Consider the following 20,731-nt stretch of genomic DNA (forward strand, 5'->3'; position numbering starts at 1 on the left):
GCGGGTACAGTTCTTCATAGTGGGGAAGGCGTGGCCGCAGGAGCTTGAGGCTGCTGGTCACATTGCATCTCCAGTCGGGGCAGAGAGAGATGAGTTGCTGGTGTTTCATTCACTTTCTTCTTTTATTCAGTGTGGGACCCCAGGCCATAGAATGGTGCCGCCCATATTCAGGGTAGATCTTTCCACTTCAATTAACCTAATGTATAAAATCCCTCATTTATAAATTTATAATCTGTAAACATGCTCAGGGCTCAGTTTCTTAGTTTGCTCTCCAGCATTTCAAGTTGGTGAGTAATATTAACCACCATAAGATTCCTCCACACCTTGTTGTTTGCTGTGTATTGTCTTTTTGAAACAGGGGCTCACTGTGTAGCTTTGGCTGACCCGGAACTTGATATTAGACCAAGCTGGTCTTGGACTCACAGAGATCCTCCCTCTGCCTCCAGAGTGTTGAGATTAAAGGTGTGCATCAATGCATTTGGCTTCTCTACATGTTTTTAGCTTAGCAGTCTTTCTTTTCTTTCTTTTTGTGACTGAGTACTTTTATTTTATAATATGGATATACCACAATTTTTTTCTTTTTTTAAAAAGGCTTCATTTTAACTTTTAAGCCTGTGTGTGTGTTAGTATGTGTTTGTGTGAGATGTCTATGTGCATATGAGTGCATTGCCTGTGGAGTCCAGAAGAGGGCGTCAGATCCCCTGGAGCTGGAGTTACAGGAAGTTGTGAGCCACCAGCAAACTGGCTTCAAGTCACTTGGAAAAGCACTGCACCTTATTAACTACTGACCTATCTTTCCAGTCCTCCACAGTTTTTTTTTTCTGTTCACCCCAGTGAAGCAACATCTTGGTTCTTCTAGGGTTTGAATATGGTGTAGCTCATAATGTGGGTACAATGGTACGCGAGCCACTTCCCTCCACTTATCCTGTGGGCATCAGTTTTTTCATGGATTGAGCAGAAATCACGGAGTTTCTGCATTACATGGTGTATCGGTTTCCTATTGCTGGTATAATTAAGAATTACTAAATGGATATGTTTAAAGCCGTATAATGTCAACTTTCTGGATGTTAGAAGTGTCAGAGTGCTGGGGCTATAGTTTAATGGTGAGCGTACAGCCTGAGATAGGTGTCAGAGTGCTGGGGCTATAGTTTGATGGTGAGGGTACAACTTAAGATAGGTGTCAGGCTGTAGTTTGATGATGAAGGTACAACCTGAGGTAGGTATCAGCCTGAGTGATCTCTTGAGAGCTCCCAGGGATAACCTGTCTGTAAGGGCTGACTGGCTGGCATTTCTTGGCTTGCAGATGTTATCATTTCATTTTCTCTCTCCATCTTCATAAGGTGTTTGTGTATCTATTTGTCTCTACCTCTGCTTCCTAGGTACTGAATTAAAGGAGTGTGCCATAGCTACATTTTAGTTTAATTCATAACATATCATTAACTCTGAGCTTGACTTAGTTACCTTACTTTTTTATTTTAGCATTAACTCCTATCATTATTTATTTATTTATTTATTTATTTATTTATTTATTTATTTATTTATTTATTTATTGTTTTTCGAGACAGGGTTTCTCTAGCATTGGAGCCTGTCCTGGAACTCACTCTGTAGACCAGGCTGGCCTCGAACTCACAGAGATCCACCTGCCTCTGCCTCCCGAGTGTTGGGATTAAAGGCGTATGCCACCACTGCCTGGCCTTATTTAAATATTTTTATAACTTTTAAAATCTTACTAGTTTGTAACATAGTATGAATTTAATTTTTAAAAAAGTTTTCTGAGATTAGGTTCTCATGTATTCCAGGCTTGACTTGAACTTAGTATTTAACTCAGATTCTCTTTGAAATCCCTCCCTTCTTCCTTTTCCTTTCCCTCTCGAGCCCTTCCTTCCTTTGTTCTTTCTTTTTTTGTTTTTTGAGACAGACTCACTCTGTAGCTAACATTTTCTCAAAACTCAGTATATGGTTCAGACTGGCTAAAAACCTGAATGCTAAGATTCCTGGCATAAACCCATATACACCTATTACTTATTTATATGTATTATAATTGCTAATAATTTTCAAATAACATTTATTTCTTATGTAACATTTCTTATGTAACATTTTCTTTTGAAGTTCAGATGTATCTCCTTTGTTCTACTCAACTGGTTCCCTAAAACCAGAGTCATTTTTTTTATTGACACAGATAATATTTTATAAATCACTACCATGGCTAACGTCTTTTGCTTCCTAGTCATTTATTTGGAAGTAATTTCACAGTTAAAGAGTTGAAAAGACTTGATGACCTTATAATTTTGATATATCTTGTTTACTTTTATAGATCAAATTTGAATTAATTCAATAATAATTGATAGACTATGCACTTTTGAGCCAATTCTGCACTTAAGAATTGTTTAGGAAATTTGAAACTATTTATTATTAATCCTACTAAAGAAGAGAGAGTTATTTAATAATCTATTAGGTAATGTTGGGGAAATAGTAGGGTGTTTCTCCCCAAGAAAAATATCAAAAACAAAATAGATTTTAAGATTCTTGGTGACTTGGCGTTGTAGGAGAAACTGCCTGTACCTGTCTACTACAGATATAATTGTTCTTTTTCTGTGATAAAATGCCCCGACCAAAAGCAATTTAGGGCAAAAAACTGTTTATTTCAGTCTAGAGTTCCAGTCTACAATGTCATAAGAAACTCAGAGCGGGAGGAGCTGGAAGCACCGAGTTGTGCCCCTAGTGAAGGGCAGAGAACGATAAACACACACTTTCCTTTCCTGGTGTGTTCTGCCCCCATCCAGTTCAGGATCGCCTGCCCGAGGAATGGCACCCTTCCCCAGTAAACAATCAGGCTTTCCCAGATTAGAACCCTGTCCAGGTGATTCTAATTTGTGTTAGGTTGACAATTAAAAACTAACCACCAACGTAACCTATCTCTATTATACATGTTCATAAAGAAAAAAAAACTGTATTGTTTAAACCCCCCAAAATCATCTACTTTGATATGGAATGGTTTGCTTTGAGACAAAAAAAAACTTTGCAAATATTCTATAAAAGAATGAAATTTAATCTTAACAGGTTTTTGGTTTTTTTTTTTTTTTTTTTTGGTTTTTCGAGACAGGGTTTCTCTGTGGTTTTGGAGCCTATCCTGAAACTAGCTCTTGTAGACCAGGCTGGTCTCGAACTCACAGAGATCCGCCTGTCTCTGCCTCCCAAGTGCTGGGATTAAAGGCGTGCGCCACCACCGCCCGGCTTATTTTTAAAGCATTGATTTTTCTCTTCCTTTTCCCTTTGTGTCCAGGTTTTGTTTGTTTTACCTATGCAGCCTAGGCCTTTTAAATGGCAAATTTTACTGTTCGTAGTGTTTCATAGCCTTGTCTTAGAGTGATGGGGTTGAGTTTACAGCCTGACTTCTTTGACAGTCTCATTGCCAGTTCCAGCCTTGGGTTTCCCGACTTCCTTTATACTTAGTCTTTACAGATACACCAAACTCACTGGGGTTTCATTCTAGCCAGTTGTGACAGTTTTACAGCTGCTAAGGATATCCTTAAGCACTTTATTTCCTTATTGCTTGCTTCTTTCATCTTTCTGGGTTTAAAAAGTTTATTCTTTGAGAATTTCATAGATGCATGCAATGTATTTGGTCATGCCCATCCACCACGTACCTCCTCTGATTCCTCCCACATACCCCAGCCCCATGTGTCCTCTTGAAACAGGGTTTCTCAGAAGGCCTCGTCTGGCCCCTGAGTGCTGGGGTTGCTGCCATTTATCACCTTACTTAGTTTATGCAGTGCTGGGAATGGAACCCGGGGCCTGCTGCATGCTAGGCAAGCATTTAACAGTTGTAAGATGGAATCTCAGAGTTGTTTTGATTTGCATTTCTCTGACTACGGATGTTGAACATTTCCTTAAGTGTCTTTCAGCCATTTTAGATTCCTCTGTTGAGAGTTCTCTGTTTAGGTCTGTACTCCATTTTTTTTTTTATTGAATTATGTGATTTTTGGTGTCCAATTTCTTGAGTTCTTTGTATATTTTGGAGATTAGACCTCTGTCTGATGTGGAGTTAGTGAAGACCTTTTCCCATTCTGTAGGCTGTCGTTTTGTCTTGTTGACTGTGTCCTTTGCTTTGCAGAAGCTTTGCAGTTTCAGGAGGTCCCATTTATTAATAGTTTCTCTCAGTGTCTGTGCTGCTGGGGTTATATTTAAGAAGTGAAACACAGCTTTCTGTCTAGTGTTGGCTATCCTAGAATTTGCTCTGTAGACTAGTTTGGCCTTGAGTTCACAGAGATCCACCTACCTCTGTCTCTGAAGTCCTGGGATTAATAAAGGTGTATACCATAACTGCCTGACAATTTTTGAGCTTTTTAAAATTTTAGGAATGAAAATTAAATTTTGCCAGTTGCCTGTTGAGCATTTAAGGAGAATCGTATGGGAGCTGGAGAGCGGACCCGAGTTTGGTTCCTCACATGCATATCCTGGCTCCTACCCTCCTGCAGCTCTGGCTCTAGGGCAGCAGCTCTCACCCTGTGGGTCACAGGCCTTGGGGTCTCATGTCAGATATTTACACCATAGTTCATAACAGTATCCCGTTACAGTTATGAAGTAACAACAAAACCTCTGTTGTTGTTGTTGTTGAAGACAGGGTTCTCTATGTAACAGTCCTGGCTGCCCTGGACTTGCCTTGTAGACCAGGCTGACCTTGAAGTCACAGAGATCCGCCTGCCTCTGCCTCCCAAGTGCTGGGATTAAAGGTGTGTGCCACCACCATCTGACTTTTTTTTTTTTGTTGTTGAAACAAAATAATTTTATGGTTGGTGTCACCACATGAGGAACTGTATTAACGGATCACAGCATTTAGAAGGCTGAAAAATACTGCTTCAGGGGATTTGATGCTCTCTTGTGGCCTCCGAAGGAGCCTTCCTACTTGTAGCAAACACACACACACACGTTAAACATTCTTCCTTTTCACTACTATGCATTATAGTAATGGATTTTCTTGTGTTGAATAGTTCTTGAACTAGAACTCTTGGTCAGTGTCTTAGTTAGGGTTTATATTGCTGTGAGAGACACCATGACCACGGCAACTCTTATAAAGGAGAACATTTCATTGGGGCTGGGTTACAGTTTCCGGGTGTAGTCCATGATTGTCATGGCGGAAAGAATGGCAGTGTGCAGGCAGACAGGTGCTGCAGATGGAGCTGAGAGTTCTACATCCTGATCCACAAGTAGTAAGAACTGTGTGCCCCTGAGCCTGGGCCTAAGCATCTGAGCCTTCAAAGCCTGCCCCCACACTGACACACTTCCTCCAATAGTGGCCTCTAATAGTGCCACTCCCTCTGTCCCAATCATTCAAACACTCTGAGGGGCCATTCCTATTCAAACCCCCACAGGTAGGATTTTTAAAAATATTTTACTGAGTTCTGAATTCTACTAGTCTACTTCAAATGTTTTCCCAATGCTTATACAATGTTTTTACCAATGCCTACATACAGAATTTATCTCTTTTTGCTGCTTTGCTTGTCTTATTATCAATATTACACTGTCTTGTAAAATATTTTTGTAAGAATTTGGAAACCTTTTCTCTGATCAGTGTCTGAAATAGCGTAAAGTCCTTTCTTCTTGGCCATTCCTGATAGAACAGTATTTGTTTTTAATATTTATTTATTATGTATACAATATTCTGTCTGCAGGCCAGAAGAGGGCACCAGACCTCATTACAGATGGTTGTGACCCACCATGTGGTTGCTGGGATTTGAACTCAGGACCTTTGGAAGAGCAGGCAATGCTCTTAATCGCTGAGCCATCTCTCCAGCCCTAGAACAGTATTTTTGTCCTTCCTCTGAGTAAAGCTCATGCTGTCTTCTAGAACTGTGTCTTTGTGCTTGTCCATCGTTTATTTAGAAGGAATTTCACAATTGTAGAAGAGCTGAGAAGAGATGAATGATTCTATCCTTCTGTCCGTATGTATGTATGCATTCATACCTACCTCAATCTCTTTATCACTCCTTATCCCATTCTTGTGCTGATAACTTTTATCTCGTTTATAAAGGGATTCTAAAAAAAGCTCCCTAGAAACTTTAGTTAGGAATGCCATCCTAAAAGCCTAGCATCTGACCATGCGAGAAATAACTTCTCTTAAGACAGTTTTGCTCACAGACATTTACAAATGGCCTTTCTAGGGCGCTGGAGGGATAGTTCAGCAGTTAAAGCACTGACTGCTTGCTCTTCTAGAGGACTCAGGCTGAATTCCCAGCACCCACATGGTAGCTCACACCTGTCTGTAACTCCAGTTCCAGGGGACCCGACATCCTCACACAGGCATACATGCAGGCAAAACAGCAATGAACCGAAAAGTAGATTATTAAAAGAAAAACAGAGTAATTAAAATGCAAGTGCCTTTCTACAGCCTTCTCTGCTTTGGCACAGCCCGGCAGAGCTCCCCTAAAGCCATTCTTTAGACTGCAGGCCTACTTGAGACTGCTCAGCAACATGTGGTGCTTTTGGAGGGGGGGGGGGGGGAGAGAGAGAGAGAGAGAGAGAGAGAGAGAGAGAGAGAGAGAGAGAGAGAGAGAAATAGGTGTTTTGTTCTTCCCTTCCTGCTAACTCTGCACAGCCCTTGACCTTTTTAACCAGTGAGTTCTCTCTAAGAGAAAGCCTGACCCTGTCAAAGGGTAAGCCAGTGAGGTGCTGACAGATTTCCTGAAGTGTGACCTCAATGGCTCTTCAGTATTGAGGAAAACAAAGGGACCCGAATGTATTTCCAAGGGTCTGCTCCACTGCAGGTCTCGTGTGGCACACCAGTTCTAACACTGTAACTTTCACATATGCCACCTGTAACTCCTAGTAGGAAAGACAGTTGTAATTTAGTTACTCAAAGGTAAATTCACAAAGACAGTTCTACTAAAACATGTGCTCCTTAAAATAATAAATAATAGCCAGGTGGGTGCACGCCTTTAATACCAGCACTCAGGAGGCAGAGGCAGTTGGATCTCTGAGTTCAAAGCCACTTTGGTCTATAGAGTGAGTTCTAGGATAGCCAGTGCTACACAGAGAAAACCAGTCTCAAAAACAAAACAAAACAAAACAAAAACCCAAAAAACAAAAATAAATAATAGAAAATAGATTTTAAATCTTACATTTCCCTATGTGGATTTCCTTAATTTAAATCTCTTAAGATTTTTAAACCTGCTTACTTAAAGTGGTTTTCCCAGGGAGCCTCTTCCAGAACAAATAGGACATCCGGTTTAAAAATAACTTCTCTCCCCCATTTCCACACCAAAAAAGTGCTAGCTGCTTTTAACTCTAAAGCTTGAATTTCTTCCAAATTCAGACGGTTCTCAGATGGCATTGTCTGTGCTTAAAAATTGCTATATAAAAGCAATCACAGCATAGAAAATTGAAATTAAAATTCCATATTAAGATCATTGTGGGAGCCTAAGCAGTTTGGATGCTCACCTTACTAGACCTGGATGGAGGTGGGTGGTCCTTGGACTTCCCACAGGGCAGAGAACCCTGATTGCTCTTTGGGCTGAGGAGGGAGGGGGACTTGATCGGGGGAGGGGGAGGGAAATGGGAGGCGGTGGCGGGGAGGAGGCAGAAGTCTTTACATGGAGACAGAATGTTGTAGACATAATAAATAAATCTAAAAAAAATTTTAAAAAAATAAATAAAAATAAAAAAGATCATTGTTAATTATTCTTAATTTTAATAGAAAACCTGAAATTATTCTTCCAAACTGAATGATGACTATTTTGAAAACATTGATAAAATGTACTATTAACATTCATATATTCTATTTAATTCTTATGTAGACATCTGTTCTATGATTGAGCCAACTTTAGTTCTTAATAGTGATTCATTCTTAAGTGAAGAAACACTGGAGGATTCCACTTTAACAAACTGAAATTTGGTTAAAACCAGGGGCTTTGAGCTCCCTGTTGAGTGTAGTTATTTCATATACCAAAATTAAGTGGTGTGTTAGTGCTTTAATTGTTATGTTGTTTTAAATTCTCCTCAGTATACTGACTTCTAAATCCATGATTTAAACATTTGTATCTAACAGCAATAAAACATAGTTATAGGCAGTCATCTTCCCATTAGCAAATGTTTCTCTAGAACAAATTTGCCTTGTCATAGAGATGGGTCTTGGTTTTGTAACCCAGGCTGGCTTTGAAATTACAAGGTAGTCCAGGATGTTTTCAAACCCAGAGCCTTCTGCTTCAGCCTGCACCTCTATGCCTGCCATATCAATTTTATCCTTAAAAGATTAAGACAAAGATTTTGCTCTCCAGCTGGATCTTCCTCAGTATTAAAACCTGTTAGACTTGAGTTCCCTCTTTCCACTCCACGTGGCTTGAAGCTGAATGGTAACTGGTCATACTGCCTTGCTGGACTTAAAGCTTTTGCATTGCCCATTTAGAACTGCAAGCACCTTCTTCATCTGCAGGTTATCAACTCCAGGGAATGTACGTTGCTTGTCTTTCCCTAAAGCATCCATTCACTCTTGCTATCAAATAATACTATGGCAATGGTGATGAACTTTCTGTGTAGCTTAGGATGCCCTTGAACCCCCGCCTCTGCAGCCTCTACCTCATAAATGTATATTACAGGCTTGTTCCACCATGCCCAGTTTATTGGACAGTATTGAACCCAGTGCTTCATCTAGACAAGTACTCTACCCACTGAGTATTTTTATATATAATTTTTAATAAATTCTTTGAGACTGTCATTCAGTATACTTTGATTATATTCAGCCCCTCTCCCCCAATTCCTACCTTAACTATCCTCACCCACCCAACTTCTAGCCCTTTTTCTTGAGTCGTATTTCTGCTACCCAAATCATTTTGGGTGTGGAGCCTGCCCTGAAGCATCAGCTATCAATCTCCAATCCTTCCTCAGCCTGGGCGAACCCACCTGCTCTCCCATGCTGGAATCTGGCTTGAGTTTGCACAAATCTTGTCAGTGCTTATAAATGCAGCTGCAGTGCTGTGCTCAAAATTTCACTGTAATCAGCTACCACCTCTTCCACCTCTCTCCTCTTCTTCGAGGATCCCTGAGCTTTTGGGGGAGGGCTGTGATATAGATGTCCCTTTAGTGCCAAGCACTCCTAAGACTTTTAGTCTCTGACAACTGACCATTTGTGGATCTCTATGTTAATCTCTGTTTAAGGCAGAAAGAAGCTTTTCTTTGAACAGTGGGTCCCAGTTCAAAAAAGAAACTTCTCTGCTCACGGGCTGACAGATGCACCTATCTCTGCTCACGGCTGACAGATGCACCTATCTCTGCTCACGGCTGACAGATGCACCTATCTATGAATATAGAGCTAAGTCAGTAGGAGTTGGTTTAATACTCTGTCCTTTTAGAAGAATAATAGTAATAGGTTCTCCCTGGGGGTCGATAGCCTATCTAACTCCAGGTTCCTAGATCCCATAATAGTCTCAAATATAAGCTATATCTTGTGTTTGGTTGCTTCTGTAACATTTATGTCATTATTATTCTGCTGACCATATCTTGCCAGGCAAGTCATTGTTGTAGCTCAGAGTGCTCCTCTTTTCCCCTTTGTATCACTGCATTCTATCTCCTCTCCCTTGAGAGCTCCTCCCCGTTGTCCTTTATAGATTCCTGCCCTTTTTTCCAGATGAAACACACATATCTAAAGATCCAAAGTTGGCATCCACATATAAGAGAAAACATATGGTGTTTGTCTTTTCTATTTGGGTTATACAAATGGAATGTTATTTGGCTGTTCAGAAAAATGAAGTTGCTGGGAGGTGGTGGTGCATGCTTTTAGTCCCAGCACTTGGGAAGCGGAGGCAGGTGGATCTCTGTGAATTCGAGACCAGCCTGGTCTACAAGAGCTAGTTCCAGGACAGGCTCCAAAACTACAGAGAAACCTTGTCTCAAAAATCAAAAAAAAAAAAAAAAAAAAAAAAGACAAATCTCCTGAGTAAATTGGGAGCATAAGGACCTTGGGGGAGGATTGACTGGGGGAAAGGGAAAGGCAGGGAGCAGCAGAGAAAAATGTAGAGCTCAATAAATATCAATTAAAAAAAAGAAATCCAAAAAAAAAAAGAAAGAAAAAAGAAGTTGTAAAATTCACAGGTAAATGAATGAAGCTGGAAACAATTATCCTAGTGAGATAACCAAGATTCTTGTTAAAGGAAAAACTCATAGAGGACTGGAGAGATGGCTAAGTGGTTAAGAGCACTGGTTGCTCTTCCAGAGGACCCGAGTTCAATTCCTGGCACCCACATGTCAGCTCATAACTGCCTGTAACTCCAGTTCCAGGGGATCTGACTCCCTCGCACATGCAGGCAAACACCAATGCACATAAAATTAAATAAAAACAAAAATAAAATCATATATATAAAGAAAAACAGTTTCTATAATAGACTTGATAAAGATCCCATTTTCTCTTTTCTTTAATCTCACTTAGCATTTGAAACTTATTCTTTTATGTTTCTATCTTTTTTTCTTTTGAATAGTCTGTCATGCAAAACCTATATCTATTAGTCTTTTTCTTCAGACTTGTTTATTATAGTAATTTCTTTGTAAATGTAAGGACCATTGTGGTGTAATTTACCTACATGGGTAAATAAGGTGAAGTAAGATGTATGTGTTCCATTTTTTAAAATTCCTTCCTTCCTTCCTTCCTTCCTTCCTTCCTTCCTTCCTTCCTTCCTTCCTTCCTTCCTTCCTTCCTTCCTTCCTTTCTCTCTTTCTTTCTTTCGAGACAGGATTTCTCAGTAGCTTTGGAGCCTGTCCTGGAACTAGTTCTTCTGGACCAGACTGGCCTCTAACTCACAGAGATCGCCAGCCTCTGCTTCCTGAGTGCTGGGATTAAAGGTGTGTGCTATCACTGTCCGGCTCCATTTTTTAACTTTTAATTATTATGTGTGAGAGTGGAATAGTTAAAGGAGAAACAAAAATATGTTACACATTTATTATCTTTAATATACACCTAATTAGTCAAACTACTGTCTTACTGTAAGACACTTAAATAACAATTCCTGCCTAGGATTACATAGAAATAAAATAAATTAAAATTTTACTTCCAGAGGCAGGCAGATCTCTGTGAGTTCGAGGCCAACCTGGTCTACAGAGTGAGTTCCAGGACTGGCTCCATAGCTATTGAGAAACTCTATCTCGAAAAACCAAAAAAAAAAAAAAAAAAAAATTTTTTTTTTTTACTTCCAATATATTTAGAAATGCTGAATTCTGCTCTCATACCTGTTCAAGCCCCAACCAAATCCCTTATGTTGAGAGAACAAACACAAAACTATCTTAAGAAAACATATTCATTGCCCATACCAGTCCTGCTTAGGAAGATATGCCCAAATACAATGAAGTTTCCACTTGGTGGCCATGAAACACAGAGACTGTCAGCAAGTGGCCACTGCAGTTACTGGCCAGACTTTTCTGAGCACTAGCTCTGTCCAGGCCTGCTAGCATTAAAAAGGTCTCCAAGTGCTGCTTCGCTTCCTCAGTGACCAGTTTGTCCTCAACATAGTATGTGTGACATATGTGTGTGTGCACTTGTGTATACATGGAAGCCAAAGGAAGATGTCTAGTGTCCTGCTATGCCACTCTGTCCTTGAGACAGGTCTCTCACTGATCACGACTCTTCTCATTTATTTGATTAGGCTCACTGGCTGGCAAGCTCCCAGGACCTCTCTCTCCATCTCTGCCCCTCAGCACTGGGACTACAGACACATGCAGACATGCCAGGGTTTTTTGCATGGGTGCTGGGAATTCAAACTCAGTTCTGCTTACATAGCAAGTGCTTTTGTGCACTGAGCCATCTCTTCAGCCCGTTTGACTGTGTTTATTAAACTGTCCATGACTTCTGACAATGTGTGCAGCCATGTCACTGTTCTGAAATCAAGGTGCCATTTCACTGCTGCCTTCCCCCCACTGACTGTGCTTACTGTTTTGCCTTTTCCACAGTAACATGCCAACAGTATCATAGACGGCAGTAATTTACTTCTTTTTTAAAAATCAGGGCATGGGTTGCCGGAGGTTGAGCCTAGTGGCTTCCATTTGCTCCTGATCTGTGCTGAGCCACAGACACCCTGGCACATTTTACTCCCTTTCATCAGTGAACATTTGACTAGAATGCTCCAGGTGAAAGACATTTGAATTGTCTTTAGTTTCTGACTATTGTGGAGAAGACCTCTTTAAAAGTTCACTTAGGAGCTTCCTTTGCCATGGAAACAGCTTAGGAAGGGCTGGTGGGACTAGCATAGAGATGGTCAGAGGAAAAAGATATCACAGACCTGGAATCTCATCCTAATTTTGTATCAGTTAGCTGTGGTTTAAATAATTCCAACTCTCTATCTTACTGTTTCTTTAGAAAACATGTATGACTCACAGTTATTTTACTTTAAATAACATGGTCCTCTGCTCAGCAGGTAATGCATTTATTGTTCTGTTCTCAAAAAGGAGAAACTGCAGATGAAATCGGTATAATGTTTATATCTAGGGGTCATCTGCCTTTAATTATAATCACAAATGATCTTTAAAATAGTATAATATCGCTGGGCGGTGGTGGCGCACACCTTTAATCCCAGCACTCGGGAGGCAGAGCCAGGCGGATCTCTGTGAGTTTGAGGCCAGCCTGGTCTACAAGAGCTAGTTCCAGGACAGGAACCAAAAGCTACGGAGAAACCCTGTCTCGAAAATCAAAAAAAAAAATATATATATATATATATATAATATCTTTAATGACTCTTCAAGTTCCTAGCATCTTGAACTTTTTATTAACTATATATTCCAATTGCTATAATAAAATTCTTGATGTAACACTTTTTAGTATTTAGTAATTTCTTTCAGGATATAGGTTTCATTTGTAACATATAATTTTTAAAATTTTTTATGCAGATGGGGCTAGGGAAGACAATCCAGGCAATTGCAGTTGCTTACTTCTACAAAGAGGAGTGGCCTCTGCTGATAGTCGTCCCTTCATCTCTGAGGTACCCTTGGACAGAAGAACTAGAAAAATGGATCCCAGAACTAGAGCCACAGGAGATCAATATCATCATGAACAAAACTGACATTGGGTAAGAAGAACTTACTTGTTTTGAAGAAAAAATATAGTCAGATGTGGTGGTGGCACACACCTTTGATCCCAGCATTCGGAGGCCGAGGCAGGCAGATCTCTGTGAATTCAAGGCCAGCCTTGTCTACAGAACAAGTTGCAGGACAGCCAGGGCTACACAGAGAAGCCCTGTGTTAGAAGGGAAAAAAAAGAAGGATGGGGGTGACACAAATTACCACTTTCTGGGCTTTAAAAATAACACCTCTACCAGAAATAAGTCTCTGTTAGATCTTAGATCATTCCTGGTAATAGTGTTCTGGACTGTGTCATCTCACGCTGTGAATATAAATAGTGTCTGTAGGGGAACTTCAGCTTGCATGGAGAAGGAGGAAGCAGACAGCATAGATGTAGAATCTTTTACCTCTTTTAACCGTGGATCCCTAACTCATTAGCATTTATATGTATGAATCCAAGGCAAAGTAGGCCCTATTTGCATTACTATAATAAAATGTAGGCAATTCTTTTTTTTTTTTTTTTTTTGTTTTTGTTTTTTTGAGACAGGGTTTCTCTGTGGTTTTGGAGCCTGTCCTGGAACTAGCTCTTGTAGACCAGGCTGGTCTCGAACTCACAGAGATCTGCCTGCCTCTGCCTCCCAAGTGCTGGGATTAAAGGCGTGCGCCACCACCGCCCGGCCTCTTTTTTGGATTTTCGAGACAGGGTTTCTCCATAGCTTTTTGGTTCCTGTCCTGGAACTAACTCTTGTAGACCAGGCTGGCCTCGAACTCACAGAGATCCACCTGCCTCTGCCTCCCGAGTGCTGGGATTAAAGGCGTGTGCCACCACCGCCCGGCTGGCAATTCTTGTTAATTGGTTACTTCTCCAGAAAAACTGCATAAAATTGAAAAGATACAAATTTAGAGAATGTTAAATGTTTAAGGCTTTCTTATCTTAATTTAAATGTCTATATTGACTTTTTTTTTTTTTCGAGACAGGATTTCTCTGTAGCTTTTTTTTTGGTTCCTGTCTAGCTCTTCTAGACCAGGCTGGCCTCGAACTCACAGAGATCCGCTTGCCTCTGCCTCCCGAGTGCTGGGATTAAAGGCGTGCGCCACCATCGCCCGGCTGACATTTTCTTAAAATCTATTTTTTGACATCTTTTTTGGCATTGGATCATCTGCTTCTTGTTATTATTTAGGAGAATACACTCTTGTGGTGCCTAGTAGTACTGGCCTTTGTTTATATACTGTCTGGATGTGGTAGATAGGACCACAACATAGAAGTGTACATTTTTGGAAGATGTTAACCAAGGTCATAAAAATTACTTGGTGTCTTCTAGATCCTTAAAGTAGATTTGGATCTGTACCAACCTATGTTGGTATATGTGCACTACATAAAGAGATTACTCCTAGTGCCAGCTGTTGCTGAACTATCACCCAGCCCTATGTCAGACTAGAAGCCATCAAGATGGCTAAAGTGACCTCTAATACCTTTATCTGATGGATATTATTCACAGTGTACCCTAGTGGCTCGTAAGCCCATACTTTTCTTCTGTGGGCTCTTCTGCTATCTGAGCACATGGAGGAAATCATAGTTCTCTTAGATGTGTCCAGACCTTCAAATGCTACTCACAAGTTAGGAGCTCTCACTATTTCTGTGGAGGATAGAAAATGGGTCTAGGGGGTAGGGGATGGCCGTGAGAGTAAACACTTGCAATCCTCAGCCTCAGTGTAAGTGGTAGATGGGCATGGTGGCCTGCCTTCACACTAGAGAGGTGGGTGAAGACAAGGAATCTGACCGAGGAACTGGGCTAGCATGTTAGCCTGCCAGTAATCCCAGTCCTTGAGTTGTGGAGAAAAGACATGGGGCCCCAGGGCGAGCTGGCTAGCTCGACTAGCCAAATTGGAGAGCTCTGAATTCAGCAAGATGCCTTGGATATTGAATAAATGGAGAGTGGTGGAGGAGGATGCTTCATATCAACCTCTAGCATCCATTGCATTAAGCAAGCACATTCCTTCACACACACACATGGCTACATGCATACAAGCACACATGCACAGAATAACAAAGCGGCAGGTGAAGTCCTGTATTGTTAGTGATAATAGAGAATGAAAAAGCGGTACATTTTAGTGTTCATGAGCTTGTCTCATTACTTCATTCTGCACTAGGAGTAAAGTACTTTGTGTATAAAGATGAGTTACACACATTTCCTGCCCTCACTGGTCTCCTACATAGTAAGGAAATGTGTATAGGAATAAATTCATAATAGAAATTAAAGACATTTGCAGATGTGTATCATAGAGAGCAAAGGCGGTTTTTCGAGACAGGGTTTCTCTGTGGCTTTGGAGCCTGTCCTGGAACTAGCTCTGTAGACCAGGCTGATCTCGAACTCACAGAGATCCGCCTGCCTCTGCCTCCCAAGTGCTGGGATTAAAGGAGTGCGCCACCATCGCCGGGCTATAAAGTAATATTCTTGTCCTAGTAAAATGTGGCTTTCTAGTTATCAAAGTCTTCCAAAAACCACTTGACCAGAATTCTAAGTCTTGGCTTAACATATTGGAGAAATGTAAAATCTGAACTATGTGAATAGTTGAGATTCAGCAGTAGGACCGTCTCTTACCCCACCCCCAGCCAAGAGTGTTGTTTTGCTTGTGATAGATTCATTGCTGAGATATTTTTTAAGCAGGCGAATTTTCTTTTCTAGGAGAATATCAACCAGCAGAGTGACTGTTCTAGGCTATGGTCTTCTAACCACAGACGCAGAGACTTTGATAGGTGCACTGAACAGCCAGAACTTCAGAGTCGTGATAGTGGACGAATCACACTACATGAAGTCCAGAACTGCTGCCCGCAGCAAGATTCTCCTGCCTCTGGTGCAGAAAGCCAGGCGAGCCATTCTTCTTACGGGAACCCCAGCTCTGGGAAGGCCTGAGGAGGTACTAGAATTTCTGTGCTTTGAGTGTAATAGGAAAACTGATTCTGTCTTCTGCTTGGCAAGTTTTAGTTTCGAGTTGGATGCTTCAAATGCCAAAATAGGAGATTGGGACTTTCCAGGGCACTATTAATGATTAAACACTATTTTTCTTATAAGTGGGTTTTACAAACCTATTTATTCGTAAGTCTTAGCCTTACTTACAAGTAGGCATAAAATAGTTTTCCCTTTAGGATAGCATTTCCTTTTCTCTTTTTCTCTTTGCTTTTAAAATTGTTGTTGTTTTGCTGTTATTTATTTGTTTGTTCTGACCTGAGGTCTTATTATGCAGCTCTGAGTGGCCTGAAATGTGCTGTGTAGTAGACCACTCGTCGTGCTCAGCCTGCCTGATGCTAGGGTTCAAGGTGTGCACTACCACGCCCAATTATAAAATCTCTTTATTTAGTATGTATTTTCAAGGCTGATCACATGTTTCTGGGGCTTTTTTGTTACTTTATCTAGTTTACATAAAAAAAAGTCTTAGAGTTGAAGTTTACTTTGTATATGTATATGTGTGTATATGTAACTCTCCACCTTCTTTTTTGAGATGGCTTCTCACACTGAGCCTGGAGTGCCATAATTTCGCTGGGCCAGCTGGTCAGTGAGCTCCTGATATCTGTGTCTACCCACTACAGACCTTGTCTATAGTTCTTTATCCCCTCTAGCAGCTATGCTTCGGAATGTGGGAACAAGCTAGGGTGCACTGCAGGCAGGGTGAGGTATCTAGTTGAAAGACCCTCGGGGAGGACCTTCCCTCAGGAGGAGACCCCTGAACCCAAGGAACAGTCTGAGACCACTGGCTGTAAATAGCAAGAGGTTTATTGGGTGTACACAGGTACCTGCGGGCGGCAAAGTCTTTCGGAGGACTTGCGCGCCCTGCAGTCTGGGAGAAGGTCTTTTTATAGGAAAAGGGCAGCAGAGGCAGGCATATAGAAGCAGATGGATGGTTACAGGGATCCCATTGGTCAGTTCGAATGAGGCGATGGGTTCACTTGGGGACAAGCTCCTCGGGGACATGTAGATCTGATAATAGCTGACTTGGCCCTATCTAGGGCACATGTAGTTTTTCCCAGAACTTTTTGTTCCCCTCCTAGGCCTGATGTATCCTGTTTGGCAGCCTAGGAGTACCGACTTTACCTTGAACTTACATTTTTGTGTGAAAGCCTTGCAAAATGGCATAACAGCAGCTAAGCTGGGGTCTTTCATAGTTTGACTAGGCCATGTTCAGAGTGTCTTCTTCAGTCTCCCTTGGTGCCTTCTGAACCTTTTGTCTGAGGAATCTAATTTACTGGAAAACATTCGTGTTGACCGAGGTTTCTGTCCCACCCAGTCCTGCAGTCATTAAGTCCCAAAGAATCACACAGAGGTCTACATTAATTATAAACTGATTGGCCCATTAGCTCAGGCTTCTTATTAATTAATTCTTATAACTTATATCGGCCCATAATTCTTGTCTGTGTTAGCCACATGGCTTGATACCTTTTTCAGCAAAGCAGTCACATCTTGCTCGCTCTGTGTCTGGCTTCCTTTTTGTCTGGGTGATGACTGCAGACTGAAACTTCCCTCTTCCCATAATTCTCATTGCCACACCTCTACTTCCTGCCTGTTCACTGTCACCCCACCTATACTTCCTGCCTGGCTACTGGCCAATCAGCATTGTATGAAAAATAATACAACTGACAGGATAAAAGACCATTGCCCCACAACACAGTTGTGTATAGTATCAAACCCTACTACTGTGTATCTCTGTGATTGGTGGTAGAATTTCCTTATGCATTGCTAATTTTTGAAAGCTTTTGTTTCGTTGGGTAATTGACTACCATTTAGTTTGTGTTAATGACTGTTTGAAGAACCAACTTGGGTTTGCCAATTTTCTCTTTTCTACTTTATTTTCATCAAAATGCTTTTAGTGTTTTTCCTTCAGTTCTTGCCTTCTCACTTAGCTTGCTCTTCCCTTGCTAGCTGGGAAATTAGGTTGTTGATTGGAGATCTTTATTTCATGTTAACATAGGTGTATTCAGCAAACGTCTGTACTGTGGTTGGTTTTTTTGTATGTGAAATGCCAGGAATTGAAAGATTTATGAAATTAGAAAACAGCTTAATGCTTGCCAGGATCAGGTGGGAGGGGAAGAGGCTTTGACCACTAATGGAGGTGGGTTCTTTTTAGGATAGTAGCAGTGTTGTGTAAAGAGCAGTGTTTGACGTACATCTTTGTGACTGTGCTGAAAGTCACTGAATTTCATACTTGAAGAGTGAACTTTATGGTAAATTGGTATATTAAATATCATTAAAGCCATTATGTTGAAGTGCTTATTAAAAATAACAGTAAAATATTATTGTGTGCAGCCTATCAGAGCTGTAAGATGAAAAAGCTCAATAATACTATTGGCTTACATGTTAAACTTTAATAATTTTTAAAAGCATATGTCTAGGCTGGGAAGATAGCTCAGCAGGTACAATGCTTAATGCACAAATGTGAGGTCCAGAGTTCAATCCCCGGGACCCCATACAAAGTCAGGCAGTAATCCCAGTGTGAGAGAAGGAGACAAAGAATACCCCAGCAAGCTGCTAGCTAGACACGCAGAAATGCAAGTTCCAGATTCAGTGAGAAACTCTGTCTCAACTTATAAGGTTCAGAATAATTGAAGAAGACACTGATGTTAGCTCAAGCTTCCACATGAACGTACACACTACACACAGAGACAAAAATTCCAAAAGAAAAGGAAAAGCATAATCCTTGGGCCAGTGATGAAACTTAGTAGTGTAGAACTTGCCTACTGTGCATCTGTGTTTAACCCCTAAAACCACCTGTTCCATTTCTAAAATTATATAAAACTCATCCGATAAGGATGCAGCTAGAAGGTTGGAAGTCTGGTGTCACATACCTTTACTCCCAGCATGCAGGAAGCCCTAGCAGGAGGATTAAATGTTGAGGCCAGCCTGGTTACATAATAGCTACATAAATACCCCATTTCAAATGAACAAATACATATGAATGGATAAATAAATAGATGACTGATAATCATGTATAACATATATACACAAATATAATTATACGAAATTATTAATTTTATGACTGCACAAAAGATAGAAATAGCCTATTTATTCATTAACAGGCATCTGTTTAAATATTTTGTCGGGGCCGAAGAGATGGCTCATCAGTTAAGAGCACTTGACTGTTCTTCCAGAGGTCCTGTGTTCAAGTCCCAGCAACCATATGATGGCTCACAACCATCTGTAGTGGCATCAGACTCCTTCTTCTGGTATGCACGAAGACTCATACACATAAAATGCATGAATAAATAAATATTTTGTCATATATACACAACAATAAATGATTATTCAGCGCTTTAAAAGTTCTTCATTATTAAACTTGGGTGGAGACCTTCATGCAACAAGGTGTCGTTCCAGCCACCAGAAATCCAAGTAGGCCACCTGCCCATGGACCAACCACTGACTCTCTGTACCCCACACTCTATCCCCAACCCCCCACCCCTCCTTGTTGCTGTGTCATAGCACAGCCACCAACTCTGGTGGAGACCCCTGTGTTCAACCATAGAGGCCATACTGGCCACCAGAAGTCCAGCCCCAACTCGGGTGGAAACTACCTTCTTAACCACAGGCCACACCAGTCAGAAAACCAGAGAGCATATAAGAGACTCTAAAGCCCGCCCCCATAGTGACACACTTCCTCTAACAAGTACGCATCTACTCCAACAAGGCCACCCCTCCTAACAGTCCTACTTTCTATGGGCCAAGCATTCAAACACCTGAGTCTATGGGGGCCATATCTATTCAAACCACCACATTTATTTCCTCCAAATTTTTGTCTTTTTCTCAATTTCTTTAAGATATTTATGCATTTTTCTTTTAAGGTTGCCTGTCATCTTTATAAAGTTAGTTTTAAGGTCTTCCCTTATGTTTCTGCTGTGTTAGAATATTCAGGATAGCTAGGCTCTGGTGGAGACACACTGCTTTGGCTATTGTTGACGGTGTTGTTGTACTGGCATTTAGGCTCTCCCAGAGGTCCTGAGTTCAATCCCCAGCAACCACATGGTGGCTCACAACACCTCTAATGAGGTATGGTGCTCTCTTCCATGCAGACAGAATACGTATACCTAAGAAATAAATAAAATCTTAAAAAGCTTTTAAAAAAAAAAGAGTTTCTTTGGAAAAACAATTTCCAAGCAAATGGACCTAAGAAACAAACTGGTATAGCCATTCTAATATCAAAAATAAATACATAAATAAAGTCTTAACCAAAGTTCATCAAAAAAGTCAGAGAGCCAAGTAAGTGGTAGTGGTGCACACCTTTAATCCCGGCAGGAGGCAGAGGCACGTGGATCTCTGAGTTCGAGGCTACTTGGTCGACAGAGTGAGTTCCAGGATAGACTGCAAAGCTACACAGGGAAACCCTGTCTCTCTCTCTCTCTCTCTCTGGTTTTTTGAGAGAGAGAGAGAGAGAGAGAGAGAGAGAGAGAGAGAGAGAGAGAGAGAGAAGGGCACGTCATACTCATTAAAGGAAAAACGGTCAAAATGTTTCAGTTCTTAACATTTATGCCACAAACACAAGGGCACTCACATTTTAAAGGAGATACTACTAAAGCTTAAATCACACATCAACCCTCATACATTGATAGTGGGGTACGTCAGTATCACATAATAGCATCTTAACAGAGCACCTGAAAGCTCTAGAACTAAAAGAAGTAAGCACACACAGAAGAGTAGATAGCAGGAAATAATCA

The 20,731-nt window shown here is 40.9% G+C and overlaps 1 protein-coding gene across 2 annotated transcripts in view; it reads left to right on the forward strand.

Annotated features, from left to right (window-relative positions):
• Positions 1-20,731, forward strand: part of Zranb3 (zinc finger RANBP2-type containing 3) — a 162,927-nt gene that overhangs the window by 56,773 nt on the left and 85,423 nt on the right. For both annotated transcript variants that reach the window (XM_057770825.1, XM_057770827.1), the window contains exons 4-5: positions 12,862-13,040; positions 15,720-15,951. In XM_057770825.1, the coding sequence (XP_057626808.1) occupies positions 12,862-13,040; positions 15,720-15,951 (411 nt within the window). The remainder of the gene's footprint in view (positions 1-12,861; positions 13,041-15,719; positions 15,952-20,731) is intronic.

This window comes from Chionomys nivalis, chromosome 5 (genome assembly GCF_950005125.1).
Source record: "Chionomys nivalis chromosome 5, mChiNiv1.1, whole genome shotgun sequence".
NCBI classification, from domain to species: Eukaryota; Metazoa; Chordata; class Mammalia; order Rodentia; family Cricetidae; genus Chionomys; species Chionomys nivalis.